Here is a 24,483-nt window from a genome sequence, read left to right as displayed (position 1 = left end):
AATTGAGGACTTATTTTTTACCTTAACATCTCTGTATATTTTTAAGATCCAAATCAGCAAAAAAACTTGTTTATTTCAGATGCATGTTTTCAAATATCCTCCCAGGATGCTTACAACTCCAAAACCAAAACAGATAATTTGTTTTCAACTGAATATAATATCAGCTGAACACTGTGTATCGTTCCTGAAATGCTTATAATTAGCCTGTAGCCTCAAAATGGGAACTGGAAGTGCTTTGATAAATGAATTGTAAAGGCCAGCCAGCTAGTTTCGTTGCAACTTGTGGAAACACATCTGTATCCTGTGCTGACATGCTATTTTTGTTTTGCTGCCAACCACACAAAGTCTGCATCTAGACAAGACAACACATTAGTCATTGCCAGTGTCCTTACACAGCCTCCTTACAGCCCTCACTTCCTCAAACTCTAGGCACGCTCTCACCTTTTCTGTTTTCCTCCTACCTACCAACACTTGCTGCTCCACTGACATGACTGCCACATTCCAGTCCCCCAATTTACACTCAAGCCCTGTTCACCATGGCCAAACCATTGACCAGGGCAATCAGAGTCAGCAGCAGACTGAGTGAGCCTGAGAGCCACCACAAAAAGGCCCAGTCCTGCACAGGTCACACTGCCTGGGAGCTGAAAGCACAAAGTTCCTTTGGAATACCACAGAGAGACGGCCAAGCATCCATTTCTTGGCGGGTGCAGACATGGCAATCTCCTCCACAGGACCAGGACTTGACAGCAAGACCTCACACAACTCACATTATATTCTTTGATAATCACACAACCCTGAAAACAGAAGTGGCTGATCTACAGGCAGTGGTGGCAGAGACCCAGCAACTAGGGATGAAAGGTAATCCTCCCCTCATCTGAACTACAGAAAAAACACACAAAAAATCACACTGTTATCTGTGCTAGGTGTGCTCTGCTTTAAGGAGCTCTGAGTTACTTAAAACTCATGTTGTAGCTGTGTGGTAAGCACATGTCTTCTCCTGAAGTAGCAGGAAAGAAAAGAAGCAGGGGAAAAGTCACAAAGGAAATCCAAGGGATGGTCAGAAACAGAACCTGGTCCCTGCCTCTGCTCAGTGCTTTCACCACTGCTTCCTGCTTGCCCTGTCCTGTCACTGCTGTGGTGAAAGGAGGGGCACTGAGGGACATGTTTGTGAGACTGAGCACAACATGAAAAGATGCAACAACAAAGGACAGGACACCAGGACAAAAGTACAAGCACCTAAAAAAGTAACACAGTGAAAAAAAGAGCTGGCATGAGTTTCTCAAGCAGAAATAGTGACATACCATTCCAGCTCCTTTAGGAGGTAACTGGATTAGTAAAGAAGAGGGGATCTGGGGTGGGCTGCTGCTTAACCTTTTTAAGACCTAATTTAAGTTTAATTCTGTGCACCTTCCATATAAACAAACCAGGGAAATACTGTCTTGCTGTAATACCCATAAGCAGCATGCACTAACAGGTGCACAGAACACTGCACTGAGAGCCCAAGTATCCATGGCTGAGTGTCAAACAAGACAGACATTGGAGAAGGGGTACCATGGGGGTCTGTCCTGGGCTCCAGTTAATTTGTATGCCCAGCTCAGTCTGCCTGAAACTCCTCTGTACAGACCCAAGGACCTTAAATAAGGCATGGACTGCCAGTAAGGGACCAGCACATTCTCCCCAAGCTTCTTTAACACTCAGCATTTAAATATCCCTTACATATTAGAAATACCAAAACAAGTAATAGAAGGATGTGTTTAGGGACGTTCCCACGTGATCAGTTAGTACCTTACTGACAAGTGGTTTAAACCAGTATTTTCTTGGTTCAGGGCCAGATTTGGGCACTGAGACTGAAGTTGTTTAGATGTCAGATGTTAGATCCCACTTGGCAAAGTGACAGCATTCAACTTGACTCCATTCTGTTCAAAGCCAGGAAAAGATGAAAAGACAAAAACTCTCAAACATTTGCTGATCAAGCAGCTCTGGACTGTCAGGGTCTCCTCAGACCAGTCTTTATGCTGTGGATACAAACTGAGGTGTGGATGCCTTTTAAAAAAATTAATTACATTAATTCTTAAACAATAAAGAACCATGTGCCTTACTCTTGATTCTGTGCCAACACTGGGAGTCCCATTGCTTCAGGGAGGGCTAACAGCCTACAGTGCTAAGGTTGGGAGGCACCTGTCAGGACTAAAAACCCTGAAGGATATTCTCCCAGTGATTTTGCAGAAGCTTAACAATTTTCCCTATCTGGGAAGCTTAAAAGATCTGCTGCAGAAGTCTTTTGCTTGCTAGAGTCCATGATGCAGTTCTAGAAGAAAAGCCACATGATCAAAAAGATCATTATGGAGACATTGAATGAAGTTCCAAACACCGAGGGTTTCACCAAACCTGTGGGAGCTGTTGCAGCACCTACTGAAGTTCAGGAGACAAAAGAGGATTAAAGCAAGGGCTGAATGAGTCAGAAAGGAGGAGCATTATCCCAGAAGCACACATCCAGCACCAGGCTGACACGCTGGAGGAAAAAACTGCACCATGGAAGTGAGAACAGATGAGAGAGGATTAACAACCACTCACAAAGTTACAATTTGGGCTGCAATTCCATACTGAAATAGTCAAGGAAAACTGTGGACAACAGGCAGGACTCTACTTCATAAAAAGCTCTCCATAGGGATGACTGAATTTTGCTGTCACATAGTTATCTCCTTAGATCAGCAACATCTGATGCTCCTGATCCACTGCAGTTGTTTTCTGGCTCAAGCCAAAGGCAGTAGATGATTCAAAAGCAAGTTCTTTTTTTGTTTAAACCAGCCCACTTTATAAATTAATTGTGTTTAGTCACATGATCAAAACCAGACTTTCTGTCGCTGAAGAAAACCAGGGCAGTTTTAGTTGTTACACCTGACACCTTATGCTGCTCCGAAGTCTGAAACAGTTAATAGCAGACAACATTTTTTCCAGTCTTGGGAGACCCACAGTCCCATTAAACCACACCCTTGTGAATTGAAAACTACATAACAAACTAGGCTTTCACAAAATTACAACCAAACTCCATCTGTATTGCTTTGTCAAACATCCAGCACTCTACAGAAATGCAGGCAAAAATGCACCTCCATCCCCTGCTTAATTTGGTGCCTTTTCTTCCATGAAACACCCAACAGTCTATATTATTACAGTGAGAATATTACATGTCTTTGAGTCTGAATACTGGGGGTACTTTTCACATTTCTCTATTTTCCTTAGCAGCCCTTGTGACTTTTGCTTGACTTTGTGTAAATGAAGCTGAGGTTACATGAGAATACTTCATCTTGGTCAAGGACAGACAGAATGTCAATATAAAATTACCCTCAAGTCCCAGGGAAGGAGGTGTCTGCCAATTTTGCACTGAGCCAACTGTTGGGACACTGGGGTAGGGAGAAAAACAAACAAATTAGGACTGAAGTGAGCTCACAAGGAAAGTATTCTGCCCTGAGGCGTGTTTACCTCTTAAATGTGGCTTACAGGCTCTTTAACAAATACTGCTCAGACTCTGCAAGAGAGGCAGCGAGATTTATGCAGCAACAACGATTTCACTTTTTTGGATACACAAATCTCTCTCTCTTTTTAAAACATATAGCTCATCCATAACCACTCACAAACACATCTAACAGAGAAGTACAGAAAACTACAGAAAACAACAGCCCCTTCTGTCTCCTTCACATGTTTGTTTTCTAAAACTCTTACATATCTTTTTATTTAGTTTCAAGTGCAGGGATAGTACAGCTTTAATAAAAGTGACTAAGAATGTCTGGAGGAATCAGATTTATTTCAAAACTAAGTTGTCATAAAATGTCATTGGTTTTGAATAAATTTTAGTTCTACATTTACAGTCCATATGGTCAGATTTGGCAGTTTTAGACCAAACATTGAGAACTGTCAATCCAATTCAGAGAAAAACACATGTGTGCCAGCAAATAAAGGGTTCTCTATTGTCAACAGTAAAGCAGGTAAAAAAAGTAATAATCACAGATAAAAAAGTCCACATTGTACCTATTTTAAGGATAACTTCTTATGAACAACTTCATAGTGCAATCATTCCAAGCCGACAGAGTGATTTGGGGTTGGGAATGGAGGGAGAGGTTGTTTTAAGACTCAAATACTCAGTGTTTCAAGCTCTACTAGCCGAGTTAGCCCCACCTTTCTGAACTGGACAAAGACTATCACTTATTATAAACACAGATTCCACATTTTCACCTTCCCCCCAAAACACAGGACAGTGTTTCTTACCTATTTGGTCTTCAGGAATCAGTGATTCGATTGGGGGATCGAGTTCGGAGCTTTGGGACAAGTAGTTCTTGACTTGGGTCATGAACTGACGAATTGTTTGCAGCATGTCAGTGCTGGAAACATGGCACTCCTTGTTTTCTTGCAGAAAGCTGACATAGTCCTGCACTAAGCATCCAAAATAGGTACGTTTGTCCCGGGACAACTCTGCAATTTTCTTAATCATCCTCTTCTCGGGGGTCATGAAGGAACTGAAAACTCCACTGACTTTCCGTAGCTGAGATTTCACAATCTTGGGGAGAACGAACGAACTGCTTCTTTTCTTCTTGGGCTTCAGAGGGGGTGCCATGCTCTCCTGGTCACTCTCCCCCTCAAAGTCCTCCAGGCTGCTGTTGGTGTCCCCCTCATAGCCGAAGAGCGGCATGCTCCGATCGAAGTCCAGCGAGTCGGACGAGGAGGTGGAAATGCTCATGTCGCTCAGTCTCTGCCGGCCTCCATTCCACGGGATGTGTGACTCAGAGATGGCAGCCGGAGTCTTTTTGGGAGCCGCTGGAGCCGGCTGGGGCAGGGCTGGCGGGGATTCACGCGGAGGAGCAGCCGGGGCCGCCTCGGGCACGCAAGCGGAGGAGCGGGGCCGGAGCGCGGCCGCGCTCCTGGAGGCACCGTCTGCCTCGGAGCACAGCGCCTGCTTCTTCAGCCGAGGAGGCGGAATCGGGGTGGGCTTGTTCTGCAGCAAATCCGAGCCCCTCTCCTTCTTGTGGCTGAGTGTTTCTGGCATGCTCGCCTGCTTTATAGTCCTGGAAATCTGCGGGCTCGTCAGGGTGCTATTAATAGCAGGAGGTGGCGGCCGGGGCGGGGGGGAGCGAGCCCTCGCTGTGCCATTCACGTCTGGAGTTCTGGGGCTCTGCCTTTTCAGACTTCCACTGACATCCTGGCTGTGCACTTTTAAGAAGAGGGGATTAATGAAACACAGCGCTCCGTTGGTCTGGCTGCACTCCAGCTCCGAGGGCGTTCTGGTTCGTATAGAATGCACTCCATTTATAAGGCAGAGCTGGCGCGAGTCTTTGCGAGCACTGTCCAAAGGCACAGGCCTACAGGGAGGTGAAGGATCCGGGGGTTTGCTGTTAGCCAGGGAGCTCCAAAAGTCTGAAAATCATCATTGCATTAACGTAAGAATGCTAAACACCATGCAGATGGATTTCAGAACATTCAACTCAACAACACCAGTTTAAAATATTGAGAAATTTAGGCAAGATTTTATTAATTAAAAGGGGAAAAATATTCAAGTGAACTTCTTAAAGTACCACCAGACATAACTGTATGCTACATTACTGGGGCTGCTCTTACTCATTTATAAATACCATGACCAATGCATAGCTCCCAAACAGCCCACTAAGCTTAAAATTAAACTGAGAATCAAAGAAAGGAATGGAGACTGTAACAGAATACTTTTTACTGGCTTGAGACTGAAATGAACACAAACTTCTCACCAGCATCTCACTCGGGAGAAATAAAGCAAGATTCTCAGCTAGTATTAATAAGCTCACTTCATTAAAGACAATAATTAAGGTGATTTACACCAGATAAAGGCCACTTCCAGAAACTCTACAAGTACCTTGCTTCAGTTTCTTTTCACAGTGAACACAGAAACTACACGTGAAAAGGCAGCTCCCATTTTGCTGTGGTGGATGCACACATCACCTTCAGCAAGGCAGACCAAGCGTTCCAGTGTCTAATAAAGGTCCTGGCCTGCTGCCCTGCCTTTGCTGTGTGGTCAGTTTGCCTGAGAAAACAGACTGCAGTGACACATAAAGAGACCCACGTGCAGTTCCACACCAGTGGCATGGAAAACCTATGCTACACCAGCAAATTGCAGCTGCAGCCTCTGCACTTATCCCAGACAAGTGTCAGCATGTTTGTGCAACCAAGGCACTGCGTTAGTTTGTGCAACTAACGAGCACCGGTGCCTGAAGGTATGAAGATTGAATCCAGATGTGCCCTGGAAGGCAGAAATCATGCTGAAATATGGGCAGAGTACCAGAGGAGGGAGATTTAGCTAAAATTTGCCAATCTTGACATGGTCCTTTTCCCATAGTGTATCAAGATGGCTCACTGGAAGCAACAGAGCAATAATATCTGAGCCCAAGGGCACAAATGCCAAGCATCCAGAACAGGTCCATGCCCAAGAGCCATGTCCTGCCTGTGGGGCAGAGGACAGGAAACAGCCCCTGGTGACCGGCCACAGCCAGAGAATGTCTACAGGCACAGGCATGCTTCTCTGCATAGTTATGCCATGTTGCTGGTGTTCTCAGCTTCATGACTTCACATCCTGCCTGTGGATCTCAGTGCCTGCACGTGGCTGCTGCAAACACACGTGATGTAAGCACTGCTGCAGGTGAAACACGAGGGAGACTGAGAGAGAATCATATGTCCAGCACATGAAACCTTGCAGGTTGGCAACAGCCTTGAAATCTTTACCAGAGGTTCCTCCTGATGTGGTTTGCTGGGCTATTGACTTGTGTTGTGCAGCTCTCCCTCTGAGCCTACTGCACAAGAGAGCTCTGACAGGGGATACAGCCCTGTGTTCACACACCACAGGGTTTTGTGCTTAGGTGCTCCTCAAAGAAAACTCACACTTAACAGGAAGGGCTGTTGGGAGTTTTTAAGCCTCTCAAGTCCACAGCATTGAAAGGCTGACTTTATGGTATGCTCTTCTGCACATGGACACCTAAAACTCCATCAAAATCTCCACTTTCTAGCCTGCTTTTAGCTCATGGAAACTGTGATCTGGTGTGTATCAGGTAATTGATCCCAAATACAGCAACCACACAGACACTGATCCATCAGCTTTCAAATCTAGTAGCTACAGAAAAAATGCAGAGACTGCTCAAGAGCAAGACTAATTCTGCAGCAAGCAGGCCACAGAGCTCTGGGGTACTGGTGACAAAGTGTGGTTAGCCTGGAGAGCTTGATCAACATTACCATTATCATCCCCTCTGCAGAGACTCAACTCATGCTACTTTAAGGCTTCCATGTGTCACTGGGAGACTGTTTTCATTACACTGTATCCCAGTCAGACCTTTTCCTTCCTTTTCCCATCTAAACATTGACCCTCAATAGTACCAGATTTGCCTCCATTCCCATGATAACCCAAAGTTTCACCTGATTACCTAAACTTACAGATGAGCAGTGCAGAAGTAATTTCTCTCCTCTCTAAAACAAACCCTTTAATTGCATTGCTACTGCAGCAAACCAACGTGCAAAGCACTGCAATACATCCACAGGTATGGTTTTACTGCAGAGTCCCACCAGACAGTTCAAGAGATCCTCAGCACACTGATTTAGAGAGGATCCTTTTCAAAAACAAAGATTATTTAAAAATCTACTGCAAAAAAGGTTGCTGACAGTCAACCTTCCCTTCCTGGAGAAGGAAATGAAGCCAGTCAGCACTTTGCTCAAGGCAGAGCTGCTTAATGATTCATCTGGGTGGTGCCCAAGTTTCAAATCCCAGGAGGCTCTGCATCCATCTCCTCTGAGCTCAAGGAATGCTTTACCTTTGCATCCACCTCCTCTGAGCTCAAGGAATGCTTTACCTTTGCATCCATCTCCTCTGAGCTCAAGGTATGCTTTACAATGGCTCTGCATCCATCTCCTCTGAGCTCAAGGAATGCTTTACCTTTGCATCCATCTCCTCTGAGCTCAAGGAATGCTTTACCTTTGCATCCACCTCCTCTGAGCTCAAGGTATGCTTTACAATGAGCCTGTGTTTGGCTGAAGCAACCAAGTGATGCAAGGACACTCTTGCATTGTCTTCTGGTATTTTAAAAATTTCACCAAACCTCTGCCCATGGATACATTCTACACCATCATATATCCACTCCTCATTTTCTAAATATGCCACTTCATTGAGGCTCTGATCTCCAAATTCACCATTTTAAGTTTTCATGTCAATATGAACAGAAGTTTTATCAACAGGGGACCTCAGTTCCTATACTCTCCTCACAATAAATTAGAAAGCCATTGCTTTACATAGCCTCACACAGCCAGTGCTTTGTGAGCATGCAGACAATGTTGGGTCTTGGAGCAGAAGCCACACCAACCTCTGTGTGGGGAATGTGTGACTTGCTTTGCCCAAGGGCTGCCCAGAGAGGGAAGAGAAGAAGGAAGAAAGAAACAGCACTAACCAAAATATCACAGAAGGCACAGAAGGAAGGAAGAGCACCACTCCTTGGCCAGAAGAAGGTCTGGCCTTCCCAAATAAGAGAAACTGCTTTTCTAAACAAAATTTGTATCATCACTAACCAATATGAACTATTTACTGATACAGATGATTTCTTCAATGTTACAGGTGTGCTACAGGGAAAGACATCTGTGTAGGGAATTACTTACTCAGTCCAAGCTGAGCAATCTCTTCAAGTTCAGCTTCTGTCTTTGCTGCAGCAATTGCATGAGGCAACTTCAGTGTGAATGGAAGGACATCCCTGTTTCCAAAGAGAAAAATTATGGTTTTCAGCATCATCCATAGTTTGAAAAGCTTTTTTTCAAACACTGGCAGTGTCTGATTTCTGATTATCTTATTTTTGAGCTGTGTCAGGTAGCAAGATTCTTAAACACACAGCACAGTTAAACATTACATTACCAACCCCAAAGCTCCTTTACATACAGAGGGGTGTGAAGGGCAAATGACAGCCAAGTACCCAGGACTTTCCCTAGGATCATTTCCACAGAGCCATCCAGAATTTTCTGCCTTTCCAACAGAAGCTTTTACACCTGGTCTTCTACAAGCAGATCAGTGAGATGCAAACTTGTTACATGCCCTTAACACTTCAAAAAAGCTTCTCACTTTCTGAGTAAACTATTGACTGTTATTCCAGTTTTCAGAATAAGAATTTTATTCTAACTAAATGTTGCTAAACAGCAACATCTGTAGTAGAAGTACCCATAAAATTAAGACTAAATGAGAATCCTACACAACATGAATTTTGGTTTTAAGGTTGTGAACAAGCCAACCATCTGCTATAGCACAGATAGATAGTGGGTCTTTATCACATAAATATTCTCTATGTTGCAGGTTAGCTCCTTGAAAAAACAGGATCTCAGAATTCCACTCACACTCAAGCCAAGCATATGCCACAAGAGTGATACACTAGATAAAAAGTATTTGAAAGGCACTTTACATGGTATCACAGAAAATCCAGAGTCCAGATCATCACCATGGCTGCAATTCAAAAATAGGTAAACCCTCATAAAAACTGCTTGGCTATCTCCTGCAAGAAATGCCATCTGGTTTTAGAAAATCCTCCTGTATTTTCTGTGATGTACCAAATGGTACTGTCTCTTTCTCACAATAGCTACCTATCTGCCTCCTTTAGTCTATACAAAGCAATATTGAACCTTCAGTGAAAGAAAATGGATAGACTAATGCATGAAATCTCTGTTTGCTGAATGATCCTGTACGTACTTAGAGGATTTACCAGAGCCTCTCAAGTGGGCAGGACTGAAAGGGTGACAAGATAAGAATATCTCCTAATTAAACTACATTTAAACACATTTTCAGCTCATTTCTCTTCTGAGTTCTGACCAATTACCCATGTGGTATCAATGCTGCTTTTATTACATGCACATACAGCTCAGCTAAACAAAGGCTGTAGGAAAGAGGTCTAAGATGTTTCTCCTCCACAAACAAAACCAGCAAGCACAGCACACAAGAGCACCCCACACCAGAAATCATCACATGGTCAGCAGGAACTGCCAGCCTTGATGCAGTAAAAGGACAGAGACTATCACAGCTGCCTCTTTCCTTCAGAAAATGTGCACTGGGGCAGTTCGGTTGTGTCTTGTCTGTGTATATAAAAGGCTCCAGCATCAGTCTGGAAATTTTCACCAGTAAACTGAAGTCAAATTGAAAATAAAGGATAAAAACACCAGCTACTTTTTTTCTGAATACCTGGAAAACAAGTTTGGTAACCATAAACTGCAAAGCTGACAAGGCTGCTTTTGTCATTCACCATTTAAACTGACATCTCCCAGTTCTCCATATTCTATATATCTGGCATTTTTCCATTATGCCCCAAAAATTCTTCTCACCAGCAATTCCAATAAATGGACTTTGCAAGCCAGTTTATGACTGCTTTTAAATGAGCTACAGAGCACTTAAGAAAGCATCACAAGATATCAGCTAAAGTAAAGTTCAGCTTGGCAGCACCTCACAGCTGGGTGTGTAAAATCACATCAGCCTCCCAATAATCAATATGAAGTAAGACAGAGACACTTGCTTCCAAGACTCATCTCTGATTTCTACCACTACCTTCTAAGGCTATCCAGGAATATTCACAGATTGGCAACATAAATAGCATCAACAGCTGAAACAACTTCTCAAAACTTTTTTTTTTTTAATTATTTTCTTTGTAGCAGATGTGGCTTGGAACACAGCACCATCTTACCTGCTAATACAGTAGAAAGCAATGAGTCTGAACAAATCAGCAAAACTTATTGCAGACCCCTCCAAGGAAAATGCTGCAAAGAAAGTTACAAGAAACAATCACACATTAATACATTGTTTCTCAAAACAATTTGATAAAATATATCTTATATTATAGCATGAAGTTAATAAGTTTTAACCATCAAACTAGCTACTATTTGATTAAGAGAAAACAACTCTGTGGAGAAGTACATATTCCTGCTGAAGGCATTTTCAAGAATATACTGATAATCTTGGTGGCTGGTCTGCTTTTGTATTCCAAGGATATAGTCTAATTCCTGTAAAACATATTAAGTGTGATGAGGCCTCCACAATGTTTTGCTAACAGACAACAAATCAATAACTGATGCTTTGTTTGCCCAGTGTACTAATATACCTAATTTTAAATGCCTTATTTCCTCCTCTTGAATTCTATTCTATCACTTGTCTTCACCCTAGGAGGGTAGAACATAAAGGGAGATAAAATTTCATTCACTTTTAACCTGAAAATGCTTAAAAACTCTGACAGCTGTTGCATGCCACTGCCTTGCAAAAGGGAAGAGGAAGACTGGAGCAGTGCCTTTCATTTTTCCCCACTTGATAGCATTGTTTCTTATTGTTACAAATACTTGTTCTCAGTAATAATGAGATTACCTCAGCCTCTCTCTAAGCTCACAGATCAAGCAGAAGAAGCTCCTAGACTGAAACCATCCAGATCTTTCACCTCTGGTGCAAAACCTCAGCTGTGACAAATGCCTAAAACCGTCAGTAAATATCTCCCCCTTGTGGAAGAATTTTGTTCATAAAAGACAGTACATAATTATTTTCTAGATGGTAATTTCAAGCCTATAAACACAGCCTTAGACCACACTTACATCAGCTATTACTGACAACTTTCTCTTTGCCTTGCCTTACTTGTAACTGGAACTAAAACCACATAGAATTAACTTTTTGTTCCTGGGTGCAGGGGGGGAGAGATAAAAAAAGGAAAAACTCAACTAAAATTATGTCAGGTTACAAATAGAAATAGAAGTTAACTACAGACTCTCTGTTTCAGGAATGATTAACTGCAACTTTTGCTAATTTTCTTCAGTTTTCTCGTTCTTGTTAAAATGAAATATTTGCTCCGTTTGCAGTTTCAGCACCACATACACTCACCAGCTGCAGCTTCCTTTTTTTCATTCCTAAATCTCAAACTTATTTTTCACACTTTCCTTTCTAAAGATATGAGGGCATTATTGGTTCAAAACAATTTGGAGTGTTAACATTTGCTCATTTCTACTAAAAAAAGAAAGAACAGATATAGTTTGAATTAAAGAGAGAAATCATTGATCTATTGCAACAGAAACAGTTCTAACAGGTTAAAATCCATTTAGCTATCACACACATAAAAATCAAACAACCAAAAAAAAAACCCAACAACAAAAACAAACCCAACAACCCATCCCACACCTCAGTTCAGAGAGCTCATGACAAAGTTGCATTCAAGAACATTTCACTGAAAGCAGACAGGATTACAGACCATGTTTCTACAAAAGACTAGAAGTTTCTAAGAAGATAACTACCCATAAAAATAAATGAATACTGGATTCCTCAAGGTACACAGTGGAAACATTCCAGTTGAAGCAGTTTGACCCACTCCCAGAGGCCACCTCAGAGAGCAGCCCATGACATTATTTGCATGACTTTGGGTATCCTCTGCTGTGGGTTTCAGCAGTGCAAATGCTCCTGCATCCTATAGGGAAAAAGTACCTGAGGAACAGCTGAAAAGTGTTTAACTCACAACTTACTGTATGTACTTTCCTTTATGGCAAATTCTTTCAGGCAGGACCCACAGTCACTGGACACACGCAGAGAGATGACTTTCCTCTGCAGCCTTGCAGACTTCCTAACCAGAAATATCTGTTGTGGAGAAGGCAGAAGGACATGGTATTAGCTTCATCACAGATGGCAGAATAAATACAGATCATACACAAAAAGGAACCACAACAATCCCATGATGTCTGCTCTAAAACATGCTGTAATTTTACTTGGTCATTACTGTATTGGGTCCAACACCTGGGTATAAAATTGTCGCAGACATCTTTTATGGAAAATCCTTTCCTTAGGATTTTTCCTCCTGAGAAGCTGAGAGGCCTCAGGAACAAAATGTAAACATTGATTATCTGCTGCTGTGGAATGCAACAGGTGCATCTGTGATTAGCCCATCTTAGATGTTTGTAATTAATGGCCAATCACAGCCCAGCTGGCTCAGACAGAGAGCTGAGCCACAAACCTTTGTTAGCATTCTTTCTTTTTCTATTCTTAGCTGGCCTTCTGATGAAATCCTTTCTTCTATTCTTTTAGTATAGTTTTAATGTAATATATATCATAAAATAATAAATCAGCCTTCTGAAACATGGAGTCAGATCTTTGTCTTTTCCTTCATCCTAAGAGCCCCTGTGAACACCGTCACATAAAATGGCAGCACAACATTTGGGAAAAGCATGTCCTTAAAGAAATTGAGATCCTTCTTACCCCAGGAGGCTGTGTCTGCAAAATTTCCAAGGCTTCAGCATCGTTCAGACCAAGCTGCAGCCACACAGAGTGGGTATGGAGGAGCTTGTCCAATATGCTCAGCTTGTTGGATAGGCTGTCATATCCAGAGTCCCGGGGGCAGCTTTTGACATCATTTTTTTCAGGAGAGATATTATCCATATCCTTGATTAGACTGTGGAAGATTTAGAAAAAAGAATTAGACATGTTAACCTCTTATGAACAATCACTTGGGTCAGTGAACAGAATTACCACAAAGCTCATGTGCTGCTGACACTCTGGGCTGGTACTTCTCCTAGTAAGAATTCTTATATTTATCATACACAAAAATTCTATTTAAAGGTTCTCAGTTCAAAGCCAGCTTGAAGATAACCCTTAGCATTCTTCTGTGAGGTTGGAGAAATTCAGCCATCACTTCAGGTACACTTGTATGTGCAGATGTGATTGAGAGAACATTTCACTTGCCTTCTTTGCTGTGCTAATATATGGAAAAACTTCTCTTCAAGGATATTTATGCAATTCAGACACTTTTATTGGAAGATTGTTTGCTAATGCTGCAACCCACAGAAATCTTGCTATCTGATGCCTGCCAGAAAAATCTGTTCAAAACGCTGACAATGGAGCAGCCCACTACCTATTGGTGACCACTGCAGACACAAGAACTTTGTCTGTTTGGAGGGATTATTGTCACAACACAAGTCCACAAACCAGCATCACTTCACCTTATGCCCAGACTACTGCTCTGTTGCCTTCACAGCTGCATATCCATCTTTGCTCCCCTCTGCTAAGAGGTCACAGTGGGAGAAGGTGAGAAAGAGATGAGAAAGAAACAAGAAAAAAAGTTAAACCCCCAAATAATCCTCCCTAAGGCACAGCATAAAAAATATGTCATAAGTGGCAGTCACTTCTTATCACACTCCTGCTAAGTTCTGTAAATATTTACTTTTTTTTTTTCATTTTTGCCATGAAAGGTCCTTACCTCACATTTTAATACTACTCTTTCCAGGATCAGAAACAAGTAAGGAATTGTATAGTTATGCTCCAAATTCCTTTGGCTGTGGATTGACTGCTATGTCAATAAAAATAAAGGCTGAGCTAAGTGTGAATGTGGCAAGATAATGTAAGGTTGATATGTATTTGGAGCAGGGCATCTAAACTTACTGCTACATTCAGTAATGAAGTAGAGTTCTTGGAGGCTGCAGATTCTTGTTATTAAAAATCCAAATAAACAGAATACTTGGAGAACTCCTTTTGTTATGCAAAGCTTCACCACCACCCATATAGCACAGAACACCCAGTACAAGTGCACGTGTTGCTGGCTCAAATTCCTCATTTTTGAGCTAGAAGTACATCCTGTGGTTCTCCCCATGCTAGAAATCACTATGAAGCAGTTATTCTGGTAACAGCTTCCTGATGATAAAATGCAGGAACAGACAAGAAGCACCCTGCAGAGGATGTGTTCCCCTTGCAGACCTTTTCTGCAGCAGGAGAGGACAACACAGCTCCACCTCCCCACTGCACACTGTGCAGCTCTCCTGAATTCCCTGCTTTGGACAGGCTCTAAGCATCACTAACAGCATTTACCACCCTCATTATGCCAGCTCCTGTTCCCTCAGCAAGCAGGGACAGAGTTCACATGCCCAGGAGCACTGAATACGTTTCAAAACAAACAAAAAGCTTCTCTGCCCCCCCTGCAAAAAACCTCACACCAAAGAAAATAAGCTGAACCAAATTAAAACCCACCAACCAAACAACAGAAAAAAACCCAAACTACCAAACTGCTTTCTTCTAGCTTTGTTCAGCAACTTGCAGAATCTCTGCAGAGGGCAAGCAAGGAAAGTAAATGGGGAAGAGAACTTTCACTGTATGATCTGATAAGAGCAGGCAAAATCATCTGACATTTCATTACCTGGATCAATTACCACTAGCAGTGTTTGCCTATTTATTTTTTCCTCTTTCTGTTTGCTTATTTATGATGTGATACTTTTCAGATTTCCAAGGCATCTCAAATGCAGATGATTTCCTCCCCTGCCCACAAGCATCAGAAGCTTTTACTAACAGCCAGTATGCCTTGAAGGGATACAAAACACTCAGAAACACACTGGGTGCAGGAGGGAAGTGCTTTTTACATCAGTCATGAGTGGGTCTGAAACTGCCTCAGTAGGAATACTGGCTTCCCTTTTCAACCAGTCCCAGCAGAGCCTAGTGTTGCAATGAAGGAATCTCCAAGAAATCAAATAATGAACCACAAAAGTGTTTTCCTGAGCTGTAGCTCCAGTAACTACTGCTCAGAAATTCCCCACTCACCCTCAGTGCCAGTGAGCTGCATTACAAACCACAGGGAGCTGTGGCAAAGTACAGGTTATACACCAGTGCTGGCTGCAAGCTTAGACAGATACAAATCATTTCCACTCCCCTTGGTCAGGAGGTGAAAACCAAATATGCTGCAAGGGGGAATATATCCAAGAGGGAAAGTGCTTTTCCTGCTAAAGACAGCTACCTCACATTCAAAAGGTGTGTGACAGGGATGAGCTAGAATGCTGGCATTGCTTGATACCACAAAACAACCCAAAGCTGTCAAGAGTTTGCACGTAGGGGTCTTAGGGTCACAATGTTCCTCTTTGCTATGACTGGCTTTGTGCTGTCCCACACCCCCTAGACCACCATAAACTTGAATGGGGAGCTGTGGCATTCACATTTTCTGAAAAATCCCTTCGCCCAGGATCTTTCTCCTGGGAAGCTTAGAAGCCTCAGAGAAAAAGGAAAACAATAATTATGTCATTTGCTTCTCCTGTGTTGTGCTCCTTTGGAATGTGTTTGGAGATTGTTTCTTTGATTTCTGCTGTGAGTTGTTTTCACTCTTTGGCCAATCAAGGCCAAGCTGTGTTGAGACTCTGGAAACAGTCACGAGTTTTCATTATTATCTTTTAGCATTCTGTAAGTATCCTTTCTGTATTCTTTAATATATTATAGTTTAGTATTCTTTAATATCATATATTATCATAAAATAATAAATTAGCCTTCGGAGAGCAGGGAGTAAGATTCATCATTCCTTCCTGCAAATACAAAAGGAACTTTCAGGTTTTCTGAACCTCCAGGTACTTACATGCACAATCCCTCACACATGTTGATATCCAAGGAGGAAATTCTCTGACTTACATGCACAGGCACCTCCTTGGGGCAGCTGCTTCTGCTCCCTCAAGAAATAAACCCAAGATTATGAGTATGGGATTGTGATCAGAATTTCTGCCACTCCTAAACACTAATGGTTCAAACAGCACCAATGCAACTCGGATAAATCAGCACTAGAATGTTACTGCAATCTGTGCTGAGGTAAACAGGAATATGAAACGCTTTTTAAAAATTATTTTCTTTTCCCAAATGATAAAGAAGGAAGCAGAGAGAAACATCTAACCTGGTAAACTCTGGGAAAAGCACACCTTGGATAAAACACATCTGGCAAATGACATTTAATCTACAAGAAGTCACTTCCCAAGGCCTGAGGGCAAATGCAGTAAAAAACCCCCACTGCTCTGTTTTGACAGCCTATTTGCAGTGGTCTAGCACTACTGAGCATCATATTTCCAGTTTACTTTTTTGTTCTTAAAATAATTTTAATTAATGATCTGGGCATTAGACATACAGTCAAACCCTGACACTGGGAGTTCTCAAAACTCATTACGTGTTAAATAGTTAGACTAAAATTATTTGGGACTGGGATGTGTGTGGAACTACTCTGGAAACAATTGCATGGAAAGAATAACCATTTGAATTTATGAGCAACAGATTAACTCATGTACTGAACAAGAATAAGAAGTTCCTGTAACCTAAATGCTAGGAAAATATGCTCACAAATTATGTATATTATGCAACAACTAAATTCCTCTCCTGGTTTTACTTTCGGGTTGGAGGATGCTTGGTTGGTTGGTTTGTGTTGTTTGTTTGGGAGTTTGAAAAAAGACAATCTGATCAGGTCACAGCAAACTCAAAATCAAAACACAAATCAGCCTTAATGAATGGTGTGCTTTAATTCAGGGCTGCAACACAGTTCCTCTTCAGTAGGAAAGGTAGGCTTCAACACTGCTCACAATGAACTAAAGAAAACACATGACTCATGCAAGTTTCCTTAGATTTGACAAAACCCATAAACACGTGGGAAGTACAGAGAAGTCACTGCCAAGATAAACAATGCAGTGCTGCATCCTGATTAGACTCAGCCCACAGTAAAAATTACAAGGATCAGGCTCAAGCTTTTAACCAGGATGATCCCTTGGTCATGATGTGAACCTTGCTCCAGTCCCACAACAGTTAATCACCTCACAGTTTGACTATTTTCCTGGATTTCTGTAAATCCAACAGCTCTTTATCACCCAGCCCAGTCCATACAGTGATACTGAGCATCAGCTGGGAGGGGCAGAGAGCCACCCCTAACTTCCTCCTGCATCCCATTGCAGCCAAAAGGACAAGACAAGGCAGCTGGGAAGGAGGTGTCTGGATACTTGCCAGCCTGTCAGCAACAGCAGAAATTATTCTCTGTGCTGGACAGAAGATGGCTCTGCTGAAGTGGAAAAGAGCAGTGTGAGGGCTCTGCAGGGCAGGACACAAGGCAGGGAGCAAAGCTCTGCCCTGCTCCTTCCACAGGAACAGAACAGGAAGGGAACGAGCTGCTGCAGCTGCCACCAGCAGCAAAGCATCCCTGAACTATTCCACAGTGCCCTGGGAAGTGCCCTGGAGCTTTACAGCTTCCCTCCAGGACAGCAGGAAAATCTGGCCCCTCATGGACATTCACAGAGATGTGCAGAGGGCCTGGGGTCACCTAAAAGCTCTAAAAGATCATCCAGGTGCCACCAGACCCATCCCACATGCTCCTGGGCTGCCACTGCATGCAGGAGCTCTCTTGTTACTCCTTCAAAGGTCACTGGAATGGCAGGACAGAAACCTGTACCACTGATTCCCTTTTCTGACAACTCCGCTCATTTAAATTATTGAGACAAATGTCTCAACAGAGGAAAAAAGTGAGGCATCAAAACAGTGGGATACTGAAACAGTCCCTCTTAAAACGCTTTTTTGCAAGCCTGTTTTTTTGCCTGGCTTTTACATATTTAGAAGCCAAAGTGAGCCCTTGAATCATTCTTGTATGAAATGGAGTCCTAGTCTTGTCACAGTCTTGTATGTATGGAATCATACTGTATGAAAAGGAGAAATGAGCCCAAAATAAAGGAGCATTTAAGATGAGCAGTGTAAATCTGAAAGTCACCACATAACCACAAAAAAGCCCAAACCACACTACTAAGGCTGCAGACACATAATTTCATGTCCTTATATTTCTGAATTCAGCTGAGAGCTCTGCAATGCCTTTCCAGAACTGCTCTGGGTGGCTGTGGTACCCGCTAAGGTGGAAAAAGAGTGAGGAAAATGGACATTCCACTGAGCTCAAATATCCCTAGATGCAAATCCAAAGGTCATTTCTAGACACCAACTGCTGAACAGCAGAAAGCAATAAGAAAACTCCATTAACTGCCAGGTTTTAAATTAACCCCAAAGAAATAAAGTTATGACAGTAAATACAGCCTTGTGAGATGTCTAACATCAGACAGATGTTTAAACAACAACTCTGGCAAACTCTTGTTGAAATTACTAAAATCTTGCTCTGTAGCACTATATTAAAAAAAGGTGTCAGTGCACAACTAAGTTACTTAACTTACCAACTTTGACACAACTTCTTCCTCACATAGAAGCAGGTAGTTCAGAATTTTTTAATCACAGTAGGTTTGACTTTAGCTCATTTATTCAGCCTTCCTATTTCACATTATCATCTTGAAAATATTTTTTTGATGGCTATTATTATTTTTCATGGAAATTGCATTATTCTTTTTTTACATTAGGTTTACTTTATCTTAAACCAAAATATGTTTTGCAGTCAAGATTAACGAATTAAGATTAAAAATCCATTAAAAAATCAATAAAAAGAAAACTCATTATCTGTAAAATGGGGAGGTTGAGTTGACTGTTTCCAGCTAAGTGCTTCCACCAAGATTTTAGAATCAGTAGACCTTAGCCTTTCATGCATATGATGTATTCAAAGATACAAGAAGCCTTTTCTTAACTGAAAAGTAGTTGATGATCTCTGAAGTTTATTAGCTGAATTGACAAAAATGAAGAAAGTATCCTTTCTGTCCCTCTAAAAGAACTCTCAAAAGCTCGGAAACTTGAGTAATGTTCAACCAGGGCCATAGCCAAGAACTTTAATTAGTTCAACTGTCTGACATTCTTTACTACTTGGCCAACAAAGCTGCTGCTTAATGTTTTTGAAAATAATCTACACATGCTTTGTTCTAAGTTCTAGCAGATTTCAACAGAATTCACAGGAAGAAAAAGAGTTAAAAATCTTGGATGTAATTCTAAAAACAATTTTCCACTTCATTAACTCACTGCTAGAAGAACAAAGCCCACCAGAGCTCCAGGGCTGGCCTGGACCATGCAGTCAGATAAAACACAACACCTACCACTGGTTGCTTTCCTCTTGCAGCAAATATTTCAGGTAAGTACAAAAATGTTCTCTTGTTAATTCTCCAGATGTTTAGCAGGTGTAACTGTTCAAGAAAAGCCAAAATGCTGGGGTCCCATTCTGCCCACTTAAATTTAATTTTTTTATGTGCAAGTTACTCATATATAAATTAACTTAAACACATAACCCACACATGCATCAGCTCATAGCAGTCAATATTTTACTTCCTAACCTGAGGGCATAAATAATTCATGTTATTGTATCTTGAATCTTCAAAAAGCCACTTGAAGCAATGCACATTTTGTCTTTACAGCATGAAGCAAAGCTGTGCCACAGGCAATGGTAATAATAGCAGTAGTTTCCTGCTTTACACATTCATCAGTATCCAAGGTTTTTAACAAGGAAGTGAAGCTCAGTTGCAATTAGAAGGTATTAGTGCAAATACACCAAACAACTGAATCTCCTGCACAAAGGCAAATTCCTTGGATCAAGAGCAAAATTATCTACACCTCCTATGTTGCCACGGAGAAAAGTGCTAGGACATAAGCCACCCAAGAAGAAAGCACAGTGAAAACATTCCTGTTGTGGTAGACTCTCCAGAACCATGAAAATAAACATTTTAATCACCTTTGCCAATCAGTAGATTCATCTTCCACTGGGGGATCTGTCTGTACCATCTCCTGTTTCAGTTCTCCGATTTCTGAGGCAATTGTGTCAATGAGCTAGAAAGGGACAAAAATAGTATGACATCAAGTGAGTGGAAGAGGCGTGGAAAAGAAGCCAGGGCAAGTTTAGTCACCAGAGATTACAAACTTTTTCTTTTTTTGTAAAATTGTATCCTATTTGGACTTCCCCTTGCAAAGGAACCAGTAAGGGTTGGGGCCACGTTTAAAGGTTCTCAGAGAGGAAGAGTAATTCCTGTTCTGTGCCAGAACAAAACCTTCCAGTTTGGTTAGACTTTTAATTTAAATGAATTGAATTTGCAGCCTACACAACTGAATTTGCAGTTGTGCATTATACAGCATCTTACAAGAACTAAATTATTTAGCTGTTTGTACCATTTACCTTCTCAAAAAAAAAAAAAAAATAGAAGAATTCCACATGCAAGAGTTTTATTTCAGAAGGGACACTAATCCAGAATTACAATATTGTGGAGGATGAAAAGCAATGAAGCAAGAAGGGAGTGGGTGGCTGCTTTTCACATTAGGTTTTGGACTCCACTTGAACACAACAATTCGATTAAAAAAGAATTGCCTTGCAACCCTTCCGCTCAGGTAGAACACCAACCTAATTCTGGGTATGAGGGCAAAAACTCATTTTAAGGTAGGCAAGATTAGCACTGAGGTTGTATTCTGAGAAATGCAGAATTTGCTAGTCAGACTTTAGGGAAACACTTTGTTGAGCAGAAACCAACCATGAAATTTGCAAAGCCTGCTCTCTTGAACACTTTTTTGTAGCCAATGCATCAATTTTGCTTGTCATGCCATACCATGAGAGCCTATAAAGCCTAGCAGATTTCCCTCTCTCCTGCCAGCAGGGAATCCAATAAAAGGTGTGCAGCGATGTAGCAATCTCTACCATCACCCCTGCACATCAGAACAAACAAAAACCCTGGAATATGAAGCAAAAACAGCTTTGGGTCCAAGTCAGAACAATCTTCACAGCTGCCCTGAAGGTGTGAGCCTGAGTCCCACTCAGGGCAGGCAACTCAGTACAGCAGCATTTTCAAAGAATTGCAGGCATCATTTTCCTAAATTGTTACACTGGAATTTTTCCTCCACCTCAGGAATTCACACTCTCCTTTGCTGAGCACCATTATTCCAATCAATTCAAAAGAAGTTTTAGTCTCTGTTTACAACTGGTCAACTCAAATAACTGAACCTTATGTAAGAATGAATTACCATTACCCACACCCTAAGGGTTTTCTTCTGTCCAAGTCAGAGTTCAAAGTGTTGGAAACTACATGAAGTTTATCATTTTTTAATATAACTTTAGTCAGGGAGAAAGGAATTGAAGTTTCTCTTCAAAGGACTGTTCCACCACAAGGTCTGATGAGCTTAACATCTCGTCAGACTGGGAGCAGCACACAAAAAAGAAGATACACAAAAGATAACAACCATTAATTAATGTCAACTCCAAACATCACCCCTGGCACAGTCCAAGACTTCTGGTCTGGGAAGAGATAGATAAGAGAATGAAGAATGAGAAACTAATCAACATTAAAGGCAAACCAATAACCCAGAGGAAACCAAATACAACTGAGTTAACTCTGTTAGCAGGCTTTGACCTGAGCTGTGACAAAACCCATCTCCCTCCCAGAAAACAAAATTTCAGCAAAGAACTCTCATCCAAACTGTGCTAACAGCCAAGTAATCTTAATGCTTTTGAATTTGTATGCCTGCCTTGAAGAGAACTCTGCAGAAATTATTCCTGAGAGGAATTCTACCATCTTTAGCGATTTTGTTTCTCTTTCTACAGAGGACTTGCACAAAATGGCACATTTCAAGCAGCCTTATGCTCACATTCTATTCTATAGGCTACATTTCTTGGGTGTGCTACACAGCCTCCATGACAAATGAGTTTCTGAAAAGTCAATACACTCCAGGCAAGGAAACCAGGTCAAAGTGTGGCATCAAACGCCAGACTGACCTGTGAAGTTCTCCAGGATGGAACACACCACAACCCAACCAAGACCAATCACCTACCACCCTGTACTCCACTTGAACTAAAACACTGACCTCTAGGAAGAAACCCCTCATTTTTTTCTAGAATAAACCACAAATATTTTCTGCAATTTCCAACTAATTTTACTGAAATTTTCTTCAATGACAAAAAAGTTGCTCTTCCCTTGATTCACGAAAATCTTATGGAGTCACGTCATTTGTGTATCCTTGCAATTATCTGACCCATCCTGTTACAACAGCATTTTTCTACAAAAAATGTAAGGTGCAGTCATGATTTTATGACAGCATTTCCCAGTATTTAGGGCCAATGAAGCTTCTGGTGATTACACAGCACACGTGATGCACAGCATCACACAAGGTGAGCTGTTAATAATAACCTGTTTCTACAAAACACAGGAAGGATCCTGCCTATGTACTATTATTAGCTCCAGCCTGAGGAAACAAGCAGCAGCAGAAGGCTCTGACTTTTTAGTGCAAGGCTAAGAATATCAGAATTCTTCAAAGAGACTGCTCTATTTGCAACAAGTATGATACCTCTTTGGCTGGAAATAATGGGAAAACTCATCCCTTTGTTTCAACAGACTTGAAATCAACACAGTAAGAGGCAACTTCCAAAGGAAAATGCAAGAGAAGTGGATGTATACATTTGTCAGAGGCCCCTGCTAGTGTAAAACAGCATACATGAGACCAATGACTTAAATAGTAATCAGAAGAAATCTGTTGGGGACTGTTTAGGTTTGAGAAATAGATATTACCCTGTTATACTATAGAAAGAAGAGGTTTACCTGAAAAATGCACTTGGAAATATGACATCTTCTCAGGTGGTTAATTAATCAGTATTTCATAAAAAACAAAATTAAAATGAGATCTTCTATAACATTATAAAACAGCTATTTTTGTGTGCAATGATTTTTCCTTTGGAATTTATTTCTGATAAAGCACTGTTCTGTAAATTCAAAAGACACTACAGTATAACCACTGTAAACCCAAATAATAATTATGACTCAGGCAACATGAATTCACACAGCAGCCCAGTACAGTACTGCCTAACCAAATCTATCCTAAACATCAGATTGCCAAACACCCATGTACTAACTGTTTACATTCCTAACATCCATGAACGAAATGATGAAACGCAAACATCTTAAACCACAGCATTTCCTTTCATAAAGCACCACACTCTGCTTATTGTCAATTGATTCAGAGCTCAGCAAGACTGAGCTCAGCTTTTGGGAGCTGGCAAGGGTGACACTGAAACTCCTACACACAGCCCACAAACATGGCACCTCAGCATTCTCTTACCATAACACAACATTTTTTGCTTTGTACCATTTTTTGCTTTGCACCATTTTTTGCTTTGCACCATCCAGGATGTTTTACAAGCAGCAAAAATGTGTGTTCACCAGAAGCAAGTCACTCCCAAGGGTTCCAGTCACATTTGTGAAGCTGCTCTACTGACACTCACATCACTGCCATGCATCAGGGAAAGAAAGCACATGCCCAGGACCAGATATTGACAGTGCCTCTCCCAGAAACCCAGCATAACTACAGCTCTTATTACTCACTGGACTTGAAGAGTTTCTTATTCCCAAAGACAGGTGGCTTTGATTTGATGTCTGTTCCCAGACATTTTTAGAAAAAAGCTGTGTGACAACTGAATTCCTGCTCTTTGTGCTGAAATGTAAATAAGCTCATACAGAGAATTAACAAAATTGCCATCATTCTGAGAAGGCACTAAAGAGTCATCCAAGATGACCACTGCAGAATGTTTCCAAGCCCTGAGATTTACAAGAACTCAAGAGGAAAAGATAAGATGGGTGCTTCTAATCGGGCAAGGGGACATGGGTTGAAGACAGCAAGATTAGAATCAGACTGGACAAACGAGCCTCAGCACTTACCACTCCCCCTTCCTGCCTGCATCTCATTTTTCATTCTTTCTGGAGACCTGCATCCTCTTTGGCATCACATCTTTTCCTTCCTGTTTTGATAAGCAGAACGCAGCAACCCTCACAGAGGGCCCTGTGTGAGGAGGTGGC

General features: G+C 41.6%; 1 protein-coding gene across 6 annotated transcripts in view; it reads right to left on the bottom strand.

Moving 5' to 3' along the window:
- Positions 1-24,483, bottom strand: part of RIN2 (Ras and Rab interactor 2) — a 61,529-nt gene that overhangs the window by 13,290 nt on the left and 23,756 nt on the right. For all 6 annotated transcript variants that reach the window (XM_059469522.1, XM_059469523.1, XM_059469527.1 and 3 more), the window contains 6 exons: positions 20,391-20,485; positions 13,238-13,430; positions 12,511-12,622; positions 10,704-10,776; positions 8,650-8,741; positions 4,264-5,406 (listed from right to left, as the gene is read on the bottom strand). In XM_059469522.1, the coding sequence (XP_059325505.1) occupies positions 4,264-5,406; positions 8,650-8,741; positions 10,704-10,776; positions 12,511-12,622; positions 13,238-13,430; positions 20,391-20,485 (1,708 nt within the window). The remainder of the gene's footprint in view (positions 1-4,263; positions 5,407-8,649; positions 8,742-10,703; positions 10,777-12,510; positions 12,623-13,237; positions 13,431-20,390; positions 20,486-24,483) is intronic.

This window comes from Ammospiza nelsoni, chromosome 3, assembly GCF_027579445.1.
Source record: "Ammospiza nelsoni isolate bAmmNel1 chromosome 3, bAmmNel1.pri, whole genome shotgun sequence".
In the NCBI taxonomy this organism is placed as follows: Eukaryota; Metazoa; Chordata; class Aves; order Passeriformes; family Passerellidae; genus Ammospiza; species Ammospiza nelsoni.
The sequence above is the reverse complement of the archived record's forward strand: the minus strand, read 5'-3'. Positions and strand labels throughout refer to the sequence as shown.